The 23,171-nt window shown below is 39.4% G+C and overlaps 2 protein-coding genes and 2 long non-coding RNA genes across 8 annotated transcripts in view; 1 reads left to right on the forward strand and 3 right to left on the reverse strand.

Annotated features, from left to right (window-relative positions):
- Nucleotides 1-107: 107 nt before the first annotated feature.
- cue (Protein cueball) lies at nt 108-10,838 on the reverse strand. The gene is made up of 6 exons (XM_066300795.1): nt 10,624-10,838; nt 5,220-5,631; nt 4,596-4,904; nt 4,316-4,536; nt 3,365-4,068; nt 108-3,257 (listed from the first exon to the last, which is right to left on the reverse strand). Exons 1-6 carry the CDS (start codon nt 10,691-10,693, stop codon nt 3,165-3,167), a joined length of 1,809 nt encoding a protein of 602 aa, XP_066156892.1. The 5' UTR covers nt 10,694-10,838; the 3' UTR covers nt 108-3,164.
- Nucleotides 10,839-11,504: 666 nt separating this feature from the next.
- The window catches only part of LOC136349317 (supervillin-like), a 33,835-nt gene continuing 22,168 nt past the window's right edge, over nt 11,505-23,171 (forward strand). Inside the window, exons 1-2 of one of the 5 annotated variants that reach the window (XM_066300784.1) lie at nt 11,505-11,629; nt 20,023-23,020. In XM_066300784.1, coding sequence (XP_066156881.1) covers nt 20,104-23,020 — 2,917 coding nt within the window. In that variant the 5' untranslated portion in view covers nt 11,505-11,629; nt 20,023-20,103. Of the gene's footprint in view, nt 11,630-11,722; nt 11,860-13,255; nt 13,405-16,279; nt 16,482-18,726; nt 18,882-20,022; nt 23,021-23,171 lie in introns of those variants that run through there. The other 4 variants (XM_066300785.1, XM_066300783.1, XM_066300781.1 and 1 more) reach the window with 4 other exon arrangements.
- LOC136349327 (uncharacterized) lies at nt 12,520-13,032 on the reverse strand. Its single transcript, XR_010733787.1, has 2 exons — nt 12,896-13,032; nt 12,520-12,830 (listed from the first exon to the last, which is right to left on the reverse strand). It is a non-coding gene; the product is annotated as an uncharacterized lncRNA (long non-coding RNA).
- LOC136349328 (uncharacterized) lies at nt 15,176-15,965 on the reverse strand. Its single transcript, XR_010733788.1, has 2 exons — nt 15,853-15,965; nt 15,176-15,567 (listed from the first exon to the last, which is right to left on the reverse strand). It is a non-coding gene; the product is annotated as an uncharacterized lncRNA (long non-coding RNA).

Below are 23,171 nucleotides of genomic sequence, written 5' to 3' on the forward strand. Positions count from 1 at the left end.
CTGGTTGCTTGGAGATGGAAAACCAACACAATGGTGGGTTGTTAACCTCGTTTCGGAAAGGGAAATTCGCTTTGACGGGCGGTCAAGAGGGGGAAAACTCATATATCTTAATAGGAATATTTTCTTTATTTTACCAATTTATAAAACTATTATTAAGTCTGATAATATCACATTTCTCACGTGGATATTTCAGAAGGTTGCTTCTTGAACCTCTCCCATACGAGGTGATTCATTAACAACGGGACATCCGGAAGCCAGAGATACTACACACCAAATGGTGATCGTTGGACAGAATGTGTCTTATTTGAAAGTCGGTAGTTGCAGATATGCACAGGGCGTTGAATGTTAAAATTTTAAATAAGCTTTTTGCCGTTATTCTGAAAATATCTAGATTATGCAGTTGCAAACTTCTAAAGGTGTGTTTTTAATGTTTTCTAGAAAATGAAAATGCTCTTGGTGTGTTCCGTTTTTAATTTCCCCTATTATCAAATTTAAACATATTTTTCGTTAAATGGATTTTCCTTGAAAACGGACGAATGTGTCGAAATACATCAATAATTAATGGAAAAACGATTGCTCCTTCTGATTTTGAATCAAATTTCATCTTAGACATACGAGGTAAAAAGCTATTAACTGTAAATTCTGTAAAATTGACGATAGGTGGCGCCGCCTATTGGTAATGCGAAAATTACAAAACCTATCTTATTCTTCACCTAAAAAACACAGCTTTACAAATTGTCAATTGTCCAACATCGATATTTCCAGAATAATGGGGCAAAAATTAAATAAAAGTTTAATTTTTAATACCCTGTATATACGAAACTATCCACTTACGGATAAAGCATATTTTCTCCAATCATCACCATTTGACGTGTAGCATCTCCAACTTTCCGCCGTCCCACTGTTAATGAATCGCCCCGTAGAAAGCACCTTTTGGTTGTGTTCGATAGTGGAAATTCGAGAAGCGACCTTAACATAATAGCGCCACAAATGTTTACATAACTAGTTTATCTAACTAGAGGGGAACTATCGCTAAAGAAAACCCACAAAAGTAACTCAAATAAATTAGGGCCTAAAACTAAAGTTTTGAAATAAATACCTAATAGAGCCCAAATATCACTCCAATAGCCTTTCTATACTAGTCATTTCAAAATAAGAACACCCTCAAAACACAAGAAATAAGCTTCTAGAATGATGTAAAAATCCAACTGAAAACCTTTTTAAAAAAATCTGTAAATAAAGGCACAGAGGATAACTTTAAGTACCTACTTCTAATCACCGGAATTATTGCAAATGGCAAAAAATAGAGCTCAGCTTAACCAACGCGTGTAACCATAAAACTGGTCAATTTAAAATACACACTGTTTTAAAACAAAATGATTGTTAAAACATTTAACAATTTGCATTTGGTCTTTTTTCGGTTATCTAAAAGTTAACAGGAACTATAAAAACGCACTTCAAGCTTAAGGTTGTCATGGCAAATTAAGTGCATTTCCCTATGGCTGATATCGGTAAATATTTGGGTAGGAGGATGCGCTGCATGCTCCCCAGATATGGGGAAAACATCTTCGATTTTCTGGAAGTTCTTCAACAAAGCAAATACACCATTAACTATTTCTATAGTAACGATCCATCACGCAGGAATGTTTCAGTTTACCAATTTCAATCTAAAAATTGCAATAGCGTCATATCCGACAAATCAAAATACTCTTCTTTGTTATGCTAGTTCTTTGGGGCACCCTGTATCGTAACTTATTTCCCTGACGCGAGGATAAATAATTAAGGCACTCTTTGGTCGAATTACACCACGGTATTAGGGATAGAAGAGCGAAATTAAATAAATTTAATACCATCTCAAATTACTAGATGCTTTCAGTGGCATTTGATTTAGACCCGGGTTTCCCCTGGTTACTTTGTCAACAAGATAATTTCCATAGAAACGACGCGACCTGTGCAAAACATGTTTTTCCATTTCTTAAGAAATTATCTTTCTGGCAGTCACGGGGAATTTAACAACCGAATCTTTATCAATTTAAACATAGCTGCCATGCACTGAATTGTAGCAGCCAGTAATATCACTAGTGATTATTTTCGACCTATCTCGATAAGTAGTGAAGGTGAAATTTCACAAAAAAAAAATAGCTGTGAATGTCAAGAGAGATAGCTTATTCATCACAAAAAATAGGAAATTGTGTCAGTACCTTAATGCGTCCTTGATAACTCGATTGCACTTGGCCCTTACCTCGCGTACTTGCTAGGACATTTTATTTACTTCTAAATGTAGGAATTACGAATATAGGCCTGGGCGGCTTCTATCGAGATTGCGTCTTAACCTGAGCTGAACAAATCGCTGAGATCGACTGAACTTCCCATGATATATATTTGGTCAGCGCTTATCTAGATTGTTCTTTATGTTGCAAATTGCAGCATTTTTTAGAAAATTGTGGCACCACGATACGTTACGCTGAAAATGTTGTCGGTGATTCCCACATGGACCTGACACTGGGTTAAAGTGAGAGCGATATTTAATTAAAAAGTTTCAATATGATCGTCCCGTTTCAAAAGCGGGCATTTCGTGGATTTTGCGATTGTTTGACCATTTCTCGGGCATTTCCGGGAGAGGTGGCACATCGAACTCCAAAGATAAATGTTTTTCAGTTGAATTTATAATTAGAATTTCCCGGATGTTTTTACTATATATATATATATATCGATAAATAATATCTTTCATCGATATCCAGGGAATTCTTGATTTTTAGTATGTTAAAGTAACGTCAGAATGACTATTCTTGTGGCCATCCACCAAGTCGTAGACTCGCTCTACTACGTCACTCTGACATCACTTCCAGACATGAATTTTAGGAGGATTGTGTCCATGTTGCCATGGAGACTCGATCTTGAAACTCAATTACAGTTTTCATGAAATTTTCAATATTAAAACCCAATTCAATGCGTTGTAAAAATGAGGGCTTCAAACGACCTTTTGAGGCTGTCCTGTGCGCCGAAACTACTACTTTTTCTACGTCACTAGAGCCTTTCAATACTATTGGAAAAAAGAGGCGAAATAAATTACGATACCCGTGAGGGTGTTGTCGCCGGGGCACACCCGCTGAAGATGTAATACTTGTTTCACAGCCCGCTACTAAAACAGGGATTGGTCGTCATCAGTACGACTCCTCGCCGCTCTCCATATCTGAAAGGAGAATTTTCTTGTCCTCTTTATTTTTGGCGACGAACGAGGGGGGCTCGAAGCACGGCTGCAACAATACTCAGACTAAATCACTTTTCAACAATATCAAAATAGATGAAGATTCGTTAGGAAAAAACGTAAAGAAATTTCAATATATAAAATTGCCAAACATACCGTCTCGCACACGTTCATATTACAGCAGTTCTCAATGGTGACCTCGCACTGCTCAGTGGTGGGCTGCGGCCTGTACGTCAATGGAGTGACGTTTCTGGGGGTGACACTTCGCGTCACTACCATCCTCTTGGTGACCCTTGGGCGTTTGCGCTTAGATGTGAAGTGATACGCAACAAAGATCACATTAATCGTCACCAGCACTGCCACTATGATCACTAACGCCATGTAACTGCTGTCCAAGGAAACTTTCTCCAGGAAGTTCCTGCCATAAAATGGAGAAGCCTCAGAGTACAATGACGGAGTAGTAAAATTGTTTTCGGTAATTGCGAAAGAAGCATCTTCGAGACATCGGCATTGCTCGTCTTTTGAGATCAAATAGTCCTCATCATTGACGTGAGAGCTATCTTGACAGAACAAGTGACATTGATATTTGAATCCTAAGCCGATATCACATCTGTCTCCGGTATAATTAGGGTTGCAAGCACAGCGGGGCTGTCCTGAAATTAAGACACAGCTGCCCCCGTTGAGGCAGTAGCTTAGGCAGGCGTCGACCTCGCAGCGCTCGCCGCTAAATCCCGAAGGGCAACGGCACTGTGCGAAGCCCTTACGGGTTAAATGACAAGTGCCGTGCACGCAGTAGTTACGGCAATCTTCGACTTGGCAGTACTGCCCCGCATAGCCCGGTTTGCAGATGCAAATGCTCCCTGTAAAAAATTTGAAATTATCTCGGCACTGGGACAGTTATCATTTGAGAAATTTGGGCATACAAAAAGCGTACACTAAGTGCGATAAAGCGTCCGCTTAAAGGTGCGTGAGTTATTAGAAAAAACCAGTTAATTGTCGCATCCGATATACATTTTTTAGCTGCCCGAATTCTCCGTGGCATTAATCACAAGAATTTATTTATTTCACAGGAAAGAAACTTTGCTAATAATAAAAAAATGAATGTACCCGCCAAAGATCCTCCATTCAAACACTCAACAGAAGTAGCGTCGCGCTCAGGTGTCACTGTCTCCATCTCCTTAACATTTCCCAGGTAATGTTTCATCGAATTCTTCAAATGTTCGCAGTCGGAATAGTCCCGAATTTGCACCGGTTTGCCAATAATCCCCCAAGGAGTATCCGTGAACTCCTTGATCTTCGCAGGGAAGTCTTTGCGGGTCTTCGATAATCTAAAAAAAAAAAGTGATTTTAGTACCCCATGCAGATTCCAAAAGGGCCACAAACAAACCTCCAAATAGCGTGGTTGCTGTCGTCAGTCCAGTAAATGAACGACTCGTCCACGGCTATTCCAAACGGTTTGATGTGAGTGTCTTCGCAGACAATTTCGCGTTCTTTGCCATCCAAGTTGGAGCTTTCGATGCGGAAATAGATTCCCTCCCTCAAATCTGCCCAGTAGAGACGACCGAATCTATAGTCTACCACAATGCCTGTGGGCTGTTTAAGATCGGATTCGATTATAGTCGTGCGGTTTAATCCGTTGAGTAACGCTCTCTCTATTGTTGGATGAAAGATGTTGCGATTGGTCCAGTAGATGTATCTAGAAAGAGGCGACAAGGTTCAGTTAAGATCCATAGGGAAAGGAAGGACTTACAATTATGCGATGTTAGAAAACGGGAAATGGGGTCAAAAAGGCATGCGTCGTTTGAAATGCATCGATCAGATGATTTTACAGAAATCTGAGTATCAGGTCATCTTGAACCCACCGATTGTCAGATTTTCAACATTCCGGTTCTAACCCGATTGTTATTACTTCAATTTTGAAATAATTCAAATTAACCAGAGTTAATTAATGAAGCAAGCTTTTGAGGAATATACAGCGTCCTCGATATTGCCATTGCACTTCTCTTCTTACCTGCTACAAATATTGATGGCGATCCCTCTCGGATGCATATCAGAATTAAACTCGAAAAGCTTCTTCGGTTGCTCTTCCTCTGAACGATTTAACTTCAAATACTTAATGGTCCGGTCGTTGAAATTCGTCCAATACAGTACGTCATCGAAAGGATCCAGAGCCAGACCCTGTATATCATCCTCGAGGCCGCCAATGATGGGGGTGGTTTTAGTTTCTGTCACCTCGGTCTCCTTGGCAACACGAACCCGGATGATGCTGTCGTTTTGCATTTCTCTATCGCTGACTACGAACTCTTCCCTTAGATTGTCAAACGTCAAAGCCTTTAAATCGGTGAATTTGTTTACGCTTGCGCTGAGCAAGGATCCATTGTGCAACAGAAGCTCGATTTGGCCCTTGACGGCGACTGCAATTTCTGCAATATTTAGGGCAATTAAAATTTCGGAATTGTGTTATCGTACTAAATAGCGATAACCCCTTATGTAAAATGCATTCTTGGGATTTACGCCGGTGTTTTGCTTTTGATAGTAGAAGCCAAACAAGAGCAACAGTTTTTATTGATGGAGCCTGTTTTCTAGTTAAGTGCGATCTTTTATGTATGCATAAAAACAAAGATGGGAGGAGTTGATAAGAATGTTTTGTAACATATATATATATAAGGGTCTTCCCATTGTATCTACAAGCCACTCAAAAACACATGCGTTTGACCGTGCCTTAGCACTATTATCGCCTAAGATAATTACTTATTTAAAAGTCATCAGTATTCACAAATACACTCGAGTTTAAAGGTGGTGGAGCGACGACAATCTGTAGTATTTGCTATTTTTAATCAAACGTTTAACTTTGGAGATTTTTCTGAATGTCAAGGAGAGATATCTTGCGCCACCGCACATATCAACCGGTGCCCCTTTGGATACCTTTCGATAAGTTAAAAAAGGTGTTTAGCCTTCACGGCGCCCCCTATAAGTAAACCTCTTAAGCTAATTAAATTGCGTCACACATCCAGGGATAATGGTCGGGAGTGTGACCACCAGCAGCGAATTAAAGAAAATATAGTTAAAATAGCGAATTTTGCGACTATTTAACATTATCATTATTACAAATTTTGACGGAAACAATAAATAATGCATTTCGTCCGTTTTTGCACAACTAGAACAATAATAATTGATACGATGAGGTTCGCATATTACATCCAATTTGAAATTTTACCGAAGGCTCCTAGTTCACCACACGTAGATAAGAGATCAACGAGAGAAAGCACCATGCCGTTACCTTGGCTTTATTGCCGGTACTACCTTAAGAAAGTCTACCTTTTTCTACTTGCTAGTAGTGGTTAATCGATTGGGGAAAAAAGTGCGAAGGTTGATTTCACATGGTAATTAATCATAATATCAGTCCGTTATTGCCGAAGTCAGTGACATGGCCGAAGTCACGTACACTTACAGATTTGGGCTTAGTAGGCAGATTTTTGCTTGTTGACAGATGGTCAATTAAAGAACAATGGCAGTGACTTGGTGGGATCTATCGGTAATGGGACACTGCCGCGATAATCGCTCAAATTAAACACTCTCATAATGGGTGATGTAACACACAAGGAGCTATGTACTTAGTCAACACATCAGGGCCTAGATTTTTAAATCTGGAAAATAGAACACTCCCGGAGGATGCAGTAAAAATAAACTGTATTCGCTAATATTCTACATGTCTTTACAGTGTTGATTGAACTGTTTTGCTGTTTTTCCCAGTGAAAGTTGTACTCTCCACGTTGGATAGTTGAAACTTAGAGAATAAAATAATGCTTCCGGCAAACGACGTCAAATTAACACGTGCTTGTTTGCAATGCGCGCGCAGGGTCTCTTTCGATAAGCCGTTTTAGCATTATTCCCCGTGGAATGGTGTGCTGCAAAAATGAGAGAATTTCGCCTCGGGTGATGACCCAAAAATTAAAAAAAATGCCTCCTCAATGACAAAAAGTTGCGTGCATCACGTGCCAAAAGTGACGTCGTCCACTTATATCAGTTTCCTCCTACTAGTTCACGTAAATACGCCAACAGGCAATTTTAATGCTTATTGTAAATTTCACAACAGCATATTATGAAAAATCTCATAAAGACACATTCAGTTGTATTGAGAAGAGATTGATGCTTGCCCCTAGGAAAATTTTTAATTTGATTCTTTAAAAATCGTGTCCATTGTTTGGCTAAATAACGTGCATCACGGGAGATACGTTTGTTTTTTTGTTTTTTTGTTTTTTTTTTGTTTTTTTTTATTAAAACAGGGTAATACAATAAAAGTTATGTTTCGTAGGAGCACACGCAAAGTTTTTCTTTTGTATAAAACTTACAATAAAATCGAATTAAAATTGGCACACGTGCAAGCATCGACCTTCAAAGCACAAGTAAAAGTCAATTTTATCAAAGTGTGCTTTTGAAGTGTGAGATAGAGATTTTGAATGCAAAAACGTGTACTGAAGTATGCCATTTCCAGTACATGATGTCCCAAATTTGTTTTGATGATTTTGAGAATCGTAAATCCGGTCGCAGATCGAAGGCGCATTTTCAAATGTGGCAAAACATGTAAGACATTATGGAAATTATGTCACCAAATAAACCAGTACAATGGAAGGCGCATATGTACACCAGGAACATGGGTACCGCTAGTGATAAATGTGGCCTAAATGATTGTACTGAGACGTCCGAAGACACAAGTAGTGCTGCCACATTCGTAAATGTAGTTTTTATATGTGAACTATTAGAATTAAAAATCCATAAAATTGTGATGTTTTTCTTCCCGGCATATACAGGGTGGTCATTTAGTGCGGTCTCGGAAGATAACACATTGCTAAACAATTTAATATTTTGAATTTCTTTTTTTGCGTTATATAGAACTCGATTATGGGTACCTTCTAAAATTATTTTCGTTTTATACAGGGCGTTCTAAATAAGTGAAAAATATCAACGTTATGTTTTTTTAAATAGGACGCCCCATGTATTAATATTGGTTTAGATTTCTTGAGAAAAATAAATGTAAGCTTCATTAAGGTTTATTTGACCTAAATCTTAAGGATTTCGAAATAATTAAGTTTTTTATTTAAATTCATGCAATTTTAAAAACTTTGTTTTGAAGGAAGTTTAAACTGGAGTAAATCGAAATTCATACCAAACCTTAGATATGAGACGTATTTTATGCCAGAATTATTAAAATTGAAACATCCCATACAGTGCGTCCAAAAAATAACATGAAAATTGCATTCTTTTTGAAAGGAAATAACTTGCTTAATTTAGATAGAACACCCCATATTTTATTACTCGAAATAAGAGATAAACATATGACTAATCAAAAATCGTTACACCTTCCTATACCTAAATGTACAGGTTTTCTTTGAAAAATAAGATTTAAGAAAAGGTAGCAAAATTACGAAGGCGTTCAGAAAAACCGAAACTCCTCAAACCGAGATCGAGTCTAAGTTAGTTTACGATTTAAACTTTTACATGAAAAATCGAAAGATCAAATTGATTATGGAGTCACCTTGAGTCAGATTGATTATAGCATAAGACTAGGTGAACATGAATAGGAAGATTTGATCAGATAAACAACCAAAGCTCAAATCACATGATATACGTATTTTTTCATAAAACAAGAGGTGTGTAGGAAGTATAAAGTCCGCAACACACTCAACCGATCGGGGAAAGCAATTGAATGACCCTGACCCTGATATGAATTCTTAGTTACAGAAGCTTGGGGGGGCAATAGAACCGCCGATTGTCTTGCGAAAGAAGCGGCGGCCGTCTTCGCTGGCCCTTGGAATATCCAGAAAAATGCAAAAAAGAACATCATAGTAGATCGGTGTGGTCGACAACGCTAAATGTACACTACGCATGGAGGATGAGGAAACTGCTTAACTGGTGAAAGATTTGAGTAACTCGGAAAAACACAAATCCGACCATCGGATTTCCACAAAAGCTCTCAACGGCACAACTGACTTTACGACAACTAATTTCCCAGATTGAACGGAAATTTTCTTAATTTTGGAAATTATCTTTCGGGCAAAGCTGCCGGTGCAACGGTCCAGTGTACCACGTGACGCATTAGATTTGCCAGGTGGCGACGCAGGGGCAGTTACTTGAGTCTGTACACCTATAGGGTGGTCTAACAATAACACTGCGCGCACGCATTTTATGTATTTTTCGATATCTACTTGGGTATGTCTAAATACATTATGTCTCAGCTGCAAAGGTAAGGAATCAAGTAGTCATTTAGTACTTCAAATTTTTACTACTGATTCCTCTTCAAAGTCTACAAGCTTTGATCAATCAAAACACTATGCATTTTTAAGGGTGACGTTTTGATATAAATAAAAACATCCTTAATCTGTAACACCTAATATTTTGATGATAACAGTAAGGAATCGTGTGCAAGCTTGAATGTTCCCATTCGCTTTTCTACTCAAAATTATATGTATAATTAGCAAAGCGTTATATTTGATCTGGTTATTAATTGCAACTTCATTTGCATATTGAGTATAATAGCAGGATGGCATTGGAGCTCTGTTGGCAAACTACTTGTTGGTGGGCTGTTACGCAGGAAGACTGTTCAATTAAAAAGGTCGAGAAGGTCGAGAAATTAGACTCCACACTTAAGAATTAATTTAAATTTCATTAACCATCCAATTCACCTAAACCTTTTTTTTTTATTTTAGCCGATTTGAACTATAACAAGAAACTGTAACTGGGGACTATAATCGACACTGGAAAAAATGCATTTATCACCATGTTTTGCTCTTTAAGCATGTATTACAAGGCCAGCGAGCGAAGAGATTTATTTTTATTATATTCTTAGTTATTATTGTTATTAATGAATATAGTTCAGTGTTAATTATGACAATGGACGATCGTTTAAAAAACTTTCAGTAGGCGACGAACTGCAAGCGGAATAACAGTTGAATAACAGCTGAAGATTTATCCGAGACCAGACTGATGTTTCAAGGCCTACTTAAGGTTCCTTCGATGATCACCCCTTGTTCCTGACAGTTATTTCAGTTATAAAGGTCGCTTGACGAGAGCCAGTTCGCTTGGGAGATTTTCATTTTTAAATGTTGTTAATTGCCGGAGAGAAAAATTTGGTTAACAGTGAAATTTATCAGAAAAATTAAATGCGAAAATAAGGGTAAAAAACGATTAGAAAAAAAAATGTTTTACAAAAACGACTTGTTTAATTTAAAAATTACCTGCGTTCTTAAATAACAAATACACAATCATAAATAAGGTTAGTTTTTCTTCCAGGCCCAAAACCACGAGATCAACCAAATGCCCATCAAATGAAATTAAGAAATTGCGGAAAATCGCATCAGGGCCTACGTGACGCTGATTTTAAATCGAATGGCGCTCAAATTTCCTGCAATACTTACCCCAATGGTTCTGGGAAAATACCCTACTGAAGGCAAGTAAATAAATTACAATTCGTAGATTATATAACATGTTTCTCCTGAAAATTCTTAATTTGTTATATCTCTTCTGTTACACAAAATCTACACTTTTTTTCGCGTATATGCTTGAAGAGATCTGTCGTGACCGCGATGAAGAAGGTACGGGTTGCGGACGCGATCAGACCGAGAAACGAAATCGTAAGTTTGCAGCCAGAAGAGTATAAGACCAATAGCGCTACTGCCATGCGTCAAAGCTCTTTTTCCTATACGCTTTTTTACCGAAATATACAAGTTGCGTTTTGGGGCAATACCAACTGGAACCTCTACGTTACCACGTTGGTTCCTTTAAGGAAGGTCGATTTCGACGAAACCAAAAATAAACAGAAAAAATAGTGATAATCCGGAGAAATTTCATGGCAGAGGAATGAATTTACGGGAAAAGAATGCCATCTGGCAATGTCGCCTAAATTTCGTCAGAAATGTAGTGCTACCGCCTGAGAAACCCTTAATTTAATATCAATAGCTGCCTGCTGAAGGAAGATAAACTTAATTTCAAAAGAGAAAATACAGCTCTCAGATATTTGAGTTATATATTTTAGTTGTATATATTAAATTTTGAGATATACGAAATTTTACTGATAATAAATTTGGATTTAATACTACAGACTACTCAAGTCGCCATGATGGCTTTCGAATGGCTTGTTTTCAGCCCGTGTCAATTCACATGCTAATGACGAGTACTGATTTGAACGTAAATATAATTCTATGTCTTTGTCTAACATATCGGCCTCGAGGAAGAGACAGTGATAATGATTGATTGCATATTTGAAAATCATTTTAATTGTCAAATTTTTTATATTTAGGTTAGAGCTCCTTATTCCCAGAATTTCGAAACTAATTCAAAATAGTGTTTATTACGCGATTTATCGCAGTTTTGCACCTAATGTTTAGTGTTTTTACATAACTATTGTTTAACATCTAGAACAGGGTAAGTACAATTCAAGTTTCGCTTCCAATACGTGCATGAGGGTCTAAGCCCTTCAGGCCAGGCTCTCGCCTCGATGTCTTACAAGGGATCCAGTTGATTTTTTTACTTAGATCGTAATTTTACGATTTATCGTTTGTGTCTAACCAGTGTGTGAGTTCTAGTGTATTAACAGTTTTGTGTAAGCCTTGAGAGATCATTAAAACCAAAGAGGCTCGGGAGAAGCAGAAGTGGTAAGTAGTCTCATGCATTTTTTAATCAAGTTTGTAGCTGAGGGGTTTCAATTGGCATCTGCAATTAGTCATAAATGTTGTGAAACTCAGTAAAAAAGAACAAGCAACAAGGTGAGAATCCATAAGTCAAGAATGACAGACTAAAATTTTTTAAAGTTTTATGGAGTAAATTTTTATGTACAGTTTGCATTCAGCATTCTCTGTCAGCCCAATTGTGTCTAGTATATCTCCTGTCATAGTTAAGTGCAGTTTCGTTGCTCTATGAGCTGCTGTGGTGAGGCATCCACATGAGGGTTAGTCATCTTTCTAGAACCTAATGTCCTTTAGAGAAAATCAAGAAGAGTGTTTAAGAATACCCTTCATAATTGTCTTTACAACCAGTTTAAAGCCCTCATATTTTCAAAGCTTGTAACATTTTCCCAATTAGGTTATTCAGTGCCAGATCATTTGTATTTTTTTTCTGGTGTGGACATTGGTGTGTGTTAAGGGAATGCTCTACCATCCTATCTTGCTTAATGTGACGGATAAGTTAACTTGGATATTTTTGCAGGCTCTCAGACATTAACGTTCATTTTCTTTCATCTCTCTCATAAAAAAGTTCATTTTGTATAAGTCTTCTTGCCATTGTTTAGGTATGGGTAAATAAGTACATAAGGAATCTGTCATTCATTCGTGTCATTTAATTATGGGATATCTGGTATGCAAACATGAATCCACAAATAACAATAATGGTGTAACGCATGGAATTATTGAGGCCTTTTATTGACTCCAACAAACAATTCCTAATTGTTTTGGATATCAGCAAATAAAGTTTATATTGTGGCATTAAGTAAAGGAGTTACTTCTAAACTTGAAAGACCATATGCACAGGGGTCAAGTTTTAATTAACATGTTGCTGTGCTTTATTTAACTTAAATCGACTAATTTGAGTTCTCTAAGATTTCTGCAAAGCTAATTTCGGAATCTGAAACCTTAAAAATAAAATATTTTAATTATTTTAGCAGATCTTTCAAAGTAAATTTTATATTAAACTGACCTCAAAGCCCGGAACTTCGTTTTTACAACCACCATTTTGACACTAAAATTGCTAGGTGCAAATCTACCTAGGATTGGGCATACTCTTCAGTTGGCAACTGTAACATTTTAATGGATGCATTTAGCTAATTAGAATCAATTTATGTGGGTGTGTCGTGGTGCTCCTCATATGTGTTTTCTAATGAAACAATTCCCGGCGATGATCCCCGTCCATCCAGGCGAAAATAATCCAGACCATCCGCTATTAGTCGATCCGAACTCGTTCCCTTGAACATATCTCGGTGCATGCGCCCCTCCCTTCCGCGGCAAAAATAATTTTAAAACAGTTTTAATCGGCTCCAAGTAGTTCTGTGTGTTATTAGTTTAGACTTTGTAATTTATCGCCCGCGTTCGAAAATAACCTTAGTTTTCAGCCAGTGCGTGCCTGCACCGGGGCCCATTAGTGCTTAATACTTCCTGGATTAAGTGCACATCAATTGTTGTGGATATCCCCCTGACATAGGAGAACAAGTAAGTTGCATAATTGGAGCCACTTAAATTACTTTAAATTAAACGCAGTTAAAGTGTTCATGGTATGCTCAAGGCTGTGGAAGTATGGCCTAATAATAGCACCTCATTAGCATTGTGTAATAAGGGCTCTACGGTGACATTGGCCTTTAAACGCCTTTAAAAACGCTTGTGTGGGCATGGGGGTGGGAAGTGAATGTTGTTACGTCACAGATGACGGGTCTTGTGAATGTTTGCTACACTTTAAATTCTAGTTAAAATTAAGCCCATCGAGGCGGCACTAAAATCGTTTATCTGACAAGTGAGGAAAATTACCCATTTCTTCATGAGTTAAAGAATAAGAATCTTGAGGCTGATGAGATCTTACCCGGAAAATTGGCATTGAGAGTGGAAGAGTTTTTGCGCGCTTTCTGGGAGGCAAAATTGTGACCTTTTCACATAAAAATGAAGATCTCCTGAACGTCGCGAAATTGACTTAAAAAGATAAAATTTGGGGAGCGTCATTCCTACTTGGGAAATTTACTGACGGCATGCGCAGAACCACACGTGAAATGATTCAAAAACCAGTAAATTACCCGAATTTCTTTGTTTTAAGCGCAGTAAATTTGCAAATGACCAATAGAGTCTAATTGATATGTGGGAAACCATCACATTAGCTTGGAATAATTCTACAGAGGAAAATATTAAAGTCAGCGTAGTTGACAGTTCTCATGGTAGAATATCTTTCCTCGGGATCAATTGTAATATTCAATAGTCAACTTGTTAAATAGCTACAAAACCTGACATTACAACATGCACGTTCCCGTAAGAAAGCGCAAATTGAAACTTTTCCCACCGGTGAGTAACGATTTAAGTGTTGTTACAACGCTATATTGTTGCAAGCCAGGTTCAGATTCAATGTCTTAAAACTTACCTGAAATATTGGCATTAAAAAAATCCAGAAATACGAAATCATTAGCAACTACACACAGAAGCCTCAAAATCTGAACCGAAACTGACAATACGGGAAACTGTGATGATTCTTATCTGCAGAGGAAAGGTCCATCACCGAGCAATACCGATTACGGTAGTAATACGTATGTGGGGGATTCTCATGACTAATTAATAGTAGTATGCATGAAAGTTTCCAGAAACCATTAAATTTTCAAATTTATGGGTCATATGAAAACAACCGCAAAACGTGATGTGAGCTTTCCTTAGTTCTGTTTTAGTTCCATTCTCTCTTGGGAGTGTGACTGGAGGCCCAAGTGATTGGAAATCCAGCCGCAAAATGTCTTATCGAGATAAATCTGGATGATAATGATTGACAAGAACTTACCTCCCTAATTAGGATTTAAAAGACACATTATCCCAAGCTTTCGACAGACTCACTAATAAATCAACGACAAAAAAAGGTTTATTTATCCAAACCCTGATCAAAATGATAAAAACGTGAGATTTGCTTACCAACTATCTGGCGCATGAACATACATATGAGATTTCCAGGAATCGTCAAATATGCAAGTGAATGAAACCGTAGATTAATAAAAGTGTTACTTAGCAGCGAACCGATAATATGGAGAATTATCTAATAAACTGTAAAATATGGCAAAAGTATTAGCTGTCATTGCAAATGCAACGTTGCAATAGTCACATATTTGGCACCTAAAAGTATGATCTAGACACGACTCGAACTTGCGGGAGTTTCGTCGAAGTTCTGAGGTCGATTTTACAGCTTTTGAAAGGTGTTTGTAGAGATATTCGGGCTTAGACGATTTTCGAATTTTAATATGAATGACAATCGGAGGCTCTTTTTTATTTAAAAGTATACCAAAAGATAAAAAGATGAGTAAAAATCATCTGTTACTAAATGCAAGGTGGCAACGTGGCAAAAGTGACACCAGATCTCAATCAAGACTAGTGCCAAAATGACGAGAAGAATGCTAGCTGCTATCTGTAATTTAATGAAACATCACAGTGGTCATGTACTCGTGCCAAGTTCATATCATCACGATGAGGGAAAACTCAGATTTTTGATGCATTCTTAGTGGGATTCCTGACCAATGTCTCGGAGGTTTTTGAGCTTTTTTCGTGCTTTGTGAAACGCATTCTCTAGGTGGCGAAGTTTTTTGAATTTTGCTTTTGAAATGCAACAGTGCGTTGTTCTTTTATTATTAAAACGATTTGCTGAAAAATGGAAATTAATCTTCAATTAAAAAACTATTTTTAAAAAAAGCTGTTACTCGGTTAAAACAACTTCAAAGCGTGATGTTGCAACATGAACATTCCGCTTTGCATACAACCATTAATGCTGCAACACAACACACTATCACCAGATTGTTTATTATCATTTCCGTGCAACAAGAAAAAACACATAATGACTGTTGTAACTTGTAACATCGAAAAGCGATAACGAATAAATTTGGTCTGCTCCCCTGTCCAATAACAAACGCATCTATTTCTACGACTCACCCATCTTTAGAGCCCATCATCCTGATGGGTGAGGTACCTGAAAGAATGTTTTATGTTTATACATGCAGTCCACCTGACTCGCATAAGAATGCCATAGCAATTGTTTCTCGAAATGGGACGTTGCCACGCTGTCGACATTTGCGGCACCCCCTTTAACCCCTAATGTCACTGCCCTATTTCGCGTCTCTGTCATTGATCCCTTCTCGGGCTCTCTTTTAATGGGACAAATTTCCCCACTATTCCCCATGGATGTTTACGAAACTATTCCGCGAATAGGGGCGGTTTTTGTGGGCGTTGCCACGTTGCAGTGTGCCAGGATTAAACAGCTAGGGGGAAGTTTAAACGTGACAACGCTGCGGCTTTGCCGATACGCTCACGACGAACACCGAAAGGTAGTTCATACGCCAATGGAACGAAGAAGCAGTGCCGGAGATTAGTCATTGTTAGCACTTCTTGTAGGTTGGAGTGCGCGTTTAACGGCCCTCCAACAGGTGGCGCGTAATTGAAACAATTGAAAGTGAAGAACAAGGCGAGACCAGTTCTTGTTTGTTTCGTTGGGTGTTTATTTTGAGGATGTCGAGGATTTTTTGGTTTTGAGGGAGATGCCTCTGGGTTCAATATGCATCAGCGTAAGTGGATTGATTGTTAATTCAAATGAATTTGTTGAAAAAGTACGTGCGCGGCTTACGTAAATAACGTTTACATATACAAGTATGCGGAATGCCCAATGCCAAACATGGAAATAAAACCACTTTGACTTTAAAGCAGGAAATGTTTTTGTTTATGTTGAGTGAAAGGCTAAATTACATGAAATCTCTTGGGAGGCGAGACGCAGTAGGTACTTCACAAAATTCCTCGTTAGGCGCCTAGCTTAGCTACCCGGTCTGACAGTCAATTTTGACTATGATTGACTTGCAAGGTCAAACCTTGATCCTTCGGGATTTAATTGAGGTTCGTTCAACCCGCAGAACCTCCACGAAGGAGAACGGCGGTTTTTTGTTTCTATAGAGTGGCTAAAATTAGGTTATGACTGGGCCGAAAACAAAATCGAAAATTTTATTTTTACAGCGGGCTATTTTTAGTGGCCGGAATACGTCCTTGCGCATCACAGGATTTTCGAGGGGGGAAACGCTCCTGTTTTCTTTCGAAGAATTGTCCTGGTCAACAATGGGGCCATGCGATCCTAAATGCCATTTGGCTCAATTCGGAACACCATAAATAGTCATCTTGACTGTAGACTCGGTGTTTCAAATTCGAAATCCCGCTCGTTTGCTCGGCTTCACCTTGACTGTTTTTGCTAAAGGAACAGTCACCTCTTGAATCGGTAAGTAAGCACAGTAATTATCCGTCATGTAAATCAAACAATGGTCTTATTTGCCCACTCGTCGAGTTGCGCGGAACGCGCCATTATTTTTCCACCGAACGGAGGATTAACCAATAAGAAAACATGACTGATCTCGTTAAAACAATACCACTAAACAAGAGAAGAAAAGGAAAAGAAAGTCCTATGCGGTCATTAAGAAAATAAATAATAAAAAGAAAAAAACAATTGAATTCCCATCGTAACCTATCATCGCCACCAGTACCACCCAGTAGCTTTTGTTTGGCGTAATAGCCAAGAATCTATCAATCAAACTATGGGAATTAAAAATTTCCCATAAACTCATCGTTTTGCTGTTTAAAAGGTATTCATGCGCGTTTCAATCCCCGACCTGTAGAAGCCTTAAAGTAGGTCTCAATAAAGCAAAGGTGATTTGAACCAATCAGCGGCAATAAATTAATGCTAATTTAATCGTTGACCCGAATATCGAGTATATTCGTTTCGTAACAGACGCTAAGTTGTAGTGAATCTGTTATAGGTAGGCCCCTAAATTCGATTCTTGAGCGCCGTAGTATTGGGGTTAAGACCAGTGTTTGCTTACGTGAACAATTTCGGTTTTGATGCATGCCAAAAACACGAAATTTGCCAGTCAGACACCGGATGCGGCCTCATAAACCGTCCAGAAACATAAACCGTTTAAGATTAATGTGTCAAAATTTATTAATAAATCGGAAAGATCGCTGCGAAGGTGAGCTATCTATGGGACAAATAATCGGGTCTCCAATGACGTAGCTTGTGGCTGCGTTTTAGTGGACCCGTTTCCTTAGATTTTCTTTCCGAGTATGTGCTGTCAAGGAGGCGAAATTAACCTGTCTTTGTTTCGCGTTTTACCCGCCAGATGCCACATCCATTTTCGGGATTCTTAATAGCGCGATCGCCGGAAATCTGCCAGTTTCGAGAAAATTACAGATCCTGCCTACGTCATCACGTATGCGCGCATTTGCTTTGGAGGCAAACAGTTCCTTGTTTAAACCTGTTACTTTTCTAATAAGCATTCGAATTAACCGTAAGTGTCTTAAATAGAGCGGCGTGCGTGAAACGCCTTTAATGACTCGAATTCTAGAAGTTTATTGTAGCGTTCCCCATTGTTCTTTTCACGTGTAATTCCATAATCGTTGCCCCGGAGCCCACAAAAGTGTTACGTTTCATAACTTTGCCAATCTAACGGGGTTACTGCCGATAAAGCACGTGCTTTTTTTACCGGCAAAGGTTGTTCACTGCATGTTATAATTAGCGCAATTAACTCTGAGCACTGATATGTGGCAAGAATTATTTAACTGACCTAAATGCCAAGCTTCGGGCATCTCTCACTTTCACTCATTGCACCGTTGAGGTCCAAAAGTCTTATATGTATCAACAGTTCGCTGCATAAATAAAAATTCTTCTCTACAACACAATGTCTTATAATGAGTTTTGGCTTTCGCTCATTAGCATGTTTCAATCAATGTGTAAATGATGAGATTTTGGCTCAACAATATGCAAATAACTCACATCACAATGGGTTTGTTTTGAGCTCCATGTTTGGGTTACTACCATGACTTCATGTCACATCAGCCTACGATTAGATCAAAACTCAGGTGATGGTCAGTCGCGCTTTACCATTGCAGACCACACAATGGTTTGTTGCTACTGCTTGCGAGCCCACGAAGTAAGTACCCATCATCGTCAGCATCTGTCCAATTTTTTAAAACAGGAAATCATAGTTTAAAGCTATGTCGTAGGACGTACCATGATCAATTTGAATACTAACGATAACTATGAATTGTCGTCATATTGTTATATTAACGTCAACTTCGTGTATTCAGTTGGCACTGGGCCTAACCACCGTTTTCCTATGGGATCTCATATGTTAGGCAAAAGTTCAAGGTTGCTTCGGATTTTTCTTGAAAGTACCTGCCTATTGCAACGTTGCCATAACGTAGTACCATCAATCCCAAAACTAGATTAATGGATTATTGTGTTGTAATCATGTGGGAACACACACTCACGCTTCAACGAAAGTGAAACTTGGTCCGAAGGCAATGTTGCCAGAGGATTATTTTTCATTGTTTCGACATGCAAAAATAGAGAACATCAATGGTTGTTTTCATTTGTCCGAAAAGCAGTCAATGTCGATCGAAACGCAATCTCTGACAATATGGAAGACTATGGGGATCTCAAAATTGGTAGGAGATAGGTACAGAAAAACTAGAGAACTAATTCTCATTCCATTTTGTAAAAGTTTTCAAGCTTTTAAGCGAACTTGTATCTCCGACGATTTGTGAGATCGGCATATTCTTCTTATGCAGGACATTCTCTAAACAAGCAGCGCAAGTTTAAAGGGACGTTCCTGGTGTTAAAATGAGAAACTTTTTGTGTAGAAACTATTTTTATGGATTTTTTTCTTAAATTTCATCCTCATGTGCATTTCGAAAATAAAGCGATTGCGGACATACTTTTATGCAAACTTCTTTCTAATTTAAAACTAAGAAATATTTTTTCTTTAAATTTGCGCCATGTGCCTAGGCACCTTCCTGTATATATGGTGTGGGAAAATGTTTAGAGAATTCTAGGGTGAGTTCTGCATCTAAATGAAATGAATATGGATCTTTTCTCAACGGCTCCTAGAGTTTCATATATACTTAATTGCTCGCTTCGAATATCTTAAAAAGTATGGACCGTGGAAAATGACTCATATTGATTTCTTAAATAACAGCTCGTTGGAATCTACCCTCAGATTTTTCGAATAATGTTTAGCGATATATGCATCAAGCACAGTGCATAAAAATAATGTATTTTCAATTTTCCAGACTGTGAGCAACCGACCGCGCCTATGGTCATCCCAAACAAACGTCCGCCATCACCACGATGCTCATGCGCAGCTTTTCACCATGAACAGCACCGAAGAGATCACCTCCTACAAGACCGCTCAGGACTTCTACCTGTCCCCCACCTTTTCCAAGAGATCAACCTTGAGCTACGACTATCCTGAGAAATCTGCCAAAAAGGAAAAGAAATGGTTCCTGGGTAGTTTGTTCCGTAGGAAGAAGAAAGAAGAGAGCGAGAGCAGCAGCGAGGAGGAGCAGAAAAGAGGGTTCTTGGGACGTCGGCGAAAGAAGGGGGAATCCAAGAGGCGCAAGCCCAAAACTGTGGGAGGTTTTGATCATATAGTGCTTCCTCACAAAGCTCAGCAAAGCTTCAATGGGTACCACCATCATGAGGATACTGGGATTTTATCAGACCCTTCCGGGGGGTTTTCGAACTACGTTGGAAGATCACTCCCTCTTCCCTCTTCTAATGAAAAAGCTACTTCTATTGGGTCTGGAGATAGCATTTCCAAGAAAAAGGTTAAAGAATTGGTGAAGGCCAGGGCTGCTGCCCGCAGGACAAACCTGGGACATGATAGTAGCTCTGACGAAGATTCCTCACTGAGATCAAGTTCCTCTTTAAAAGTGAGGAGCGATGAAAGTCTGGCCAATCACAGTAAAAGATCCAGAGCTGCTAGAACTGAAAGATACCTGAAAAGGCACTCAAAAGACGGAGAAAACCCTCATAACTATCTGAGACTCTCTAAGTCTGACATAGATAGATCTCCTAGTCGCAGCCCTCTACCGTCACTTAAATCCCCTCAAATTAACACTATACCTCCCAACCATGGGGTGCATAAGTACCTTGTGAGCAATTCTACCAGTAACCCCTCATATAAGCCCCCCCAATCCATGAACGACTACAACAACTCCAAACGCAGCACCTCCTACGACGCCAATATTCATAAAGAGAAAGAAATTGGGGTGATTCACGTGAATTTTCCGATTTTAAGACCTCAAGTGTGCACTCGACAACCCCCACAACCCCCTCCTAGAGATCCTAATAGGACCGTGCATGCGCATTATTTTGAGAACGGTAGACCTACAACTGTGCATTTCGAGCCGAGGTCTAAATCTTTTAATTATAGTCAATTAAGGTCTGGATCGAGATCGACATCTGAGGTTCATATACCTAATCAAGTACCCCAAGCTGTGAGGCCTGCATCTACTACTCCAGAGCCAAAATATGTGAGCAGGAGCAGGAGTGAAAGACATACAGTTGATGGATATAATTACTTGGCGGATAAAAAGCCTAGGAGTAGAAAGCCAATAGTTATCCAGAGCAATAAAGTCGAACCTAGGAAGGATTCGCCTACGCAGAAGGCGTTGGACTTCTGGAAGCAGATTGAGGAAAGTGTAAATAAGCAACAGAAGAGTGGTCCTCAAATGTTTACTAGTCACACGCATGTGCAGTCGCAAGTGTTTCTTCCTCCAAGGACTCCAAGTCCTTTTAAACCAGTCTCCCCCACCGTCAATGAGGTTAACCATAGATTAGCAGAATCTTTAAGTCGAGTCCCTAAAGATGATCCTCTGAGAAAATCTGCAAATTTGGAGGAGGCTTTGGATGAGTTAGAAGCGATTTACAACAGCCTCCGTCTTGGGGATGAAAATTTATTGGAAAGGGCTGAGCAGAGGGAGAATGAGTTGGTCCAGAGATCTGAGAATTTGAAGAAAAGAGGGGATTCGCCCAAGAAGAAGAGGATTGGCAAGAGGGACAGAATTCCTGACACTAAAGAGGACGATATGTACAATAGGAAACTAGTCAAGGAGAAATCCGCAACTATTAGCGATCCTCAAGCTGCTTTATCCAAGATGAGCTACCTGCTGGGATCTCCAATGAGTCAGGCCTACGACAGTGAAGGGGAGATGAGAAAAATCATGAAACCTACCAAAGAACCTGATGTAACTTTCGATGATTTGGGTTATCGCAGCGTAAAACGCGCCAATGCGAGCCCCAAAACTGTAGATTTACAACCCCCGTTTGGAATCCCATTGGGGCCAGTCTCCCCTGCTCCACCTAGCGACTATCTCCATGCGATACCGGGAGTTATGTACAGCCACATACCAAAGAAGCTCCCGGATGTAGTTAAAGATGACTTAGCTTTTCGAAACCTACGAAAGGACTCTAATAAAGAACCAGTTCTCCCTGCCTATCCTAAAAAGTTGGATTTGAATTATTTGAAGAAGAGAAGAGCTGTGAGATCTCTGTCTGCAAATATTGGGAACATCCTAGGGAAAGATGTCAAAGATAGTGATGAAGAGGGCAAGAGTAAGACTTTAACAGATATAGCTGATGCCATGGAAATTGCCCGCAGGGTTTTAAGGGAAAAGGGCAAGGATATTACCGAGACCCGAAAGGCTTTTATGAGTGACTCCGAAGTGAAGAGGGCGAATGGGGATGCATTTAAGGAGAGTCGTCTCAAGTTTCTTAGCGATCTTAGTGCGGAAACCAAGGCCGCCAAAAACTCCTCTTTGGACGATTTGCTGAATGCCCTGGCAGAGGAGGCCAAAGTTACCACTGAGAGAATCACGCAAGAACTCAAAGCGTTGGAGAACAAGAGGACAAGTCCTGAACCGTTGAAGCCTTGCCAGAAGCTCTTGAAGGCTGTGATAGATAGCAATCAGCTAGTTGATTTAGAAGAAGTGCGCGAGTTGAGTGTACACTCTCCTCCTGCGGAGAGTGCGAGTATTGTGCAATCCTGTTTCAAGGATAGTTCAGAGGAGTGTCGTAAGGCGGAGATTGACCACGATTATGAGACAATTGACTCGGATGATGGGAAGATCGATGTGGAGAAAATGGAGGAGGAGGTGCAGAGGGAGGAGATGAAGAAAGGTCAATCCCCCTTCAGAGAGCATCGCGACGAGCTGATAGCGTCATTTCAAGAGCTGAACGACGTGAAAAACGGCAAGAAAACTGACTCGATCTACGATAACCTTGAAGGTGAGCCCGTCTGCAGTGTGCCTGAGCCTAACACTAACCCCAGTTGCTCTTCGGACGAAAGCCTGCGCCTAGACTCGCTAGAGAGCCTCAAGAGCCCCAAGTTAGTACTAGAAACCTCGCGCAGATGTTCAGGTGCCATGCCCAAGAGCTC

The sequence above is a fragment of the Euwallacea fornicatus genome, chromosome 37, assembly GCF_040115645.1.
Source record: "Euwallacea fornicatus isolate EFF26 chromosome 37, ASM4011564v1, whole genome shotgun sequence".
Lineage (NCBI taxonomy): Eukaryota > Metazoa > Arthropoda > Insecta > Coleoptera > Curculionidae > Euwallacea > Euwallacea fornicatus.

What these genes read in the sequence shown, in the direction of transcription:
- cue (XM_066300795.1), bottom strand. Translation starts at nt 10,693, where the DNA reads ATGTTATATAATCTACGAATTGTAATTTATTTACTTGCCTTCAGTAGG. An exon ending in AGCAACCACGCTATTTGGAG is followed by an intron (nt 4,537 to 4,595) that starts GTTTGTTTGTGG and finishes TTTTTTTTTTAG; the next exon opens with ATTATCGAAGACCCGCAAAG. An exon ending in ATATGAACGTGTGCGAGACG is followed by an intron (nt 3,258 to 3,364) that starts GTATGTTTGGCA and finishes GTATTGTTGCAG; the next exon opens with CCGTGCTTCGAGCCCCCCTC.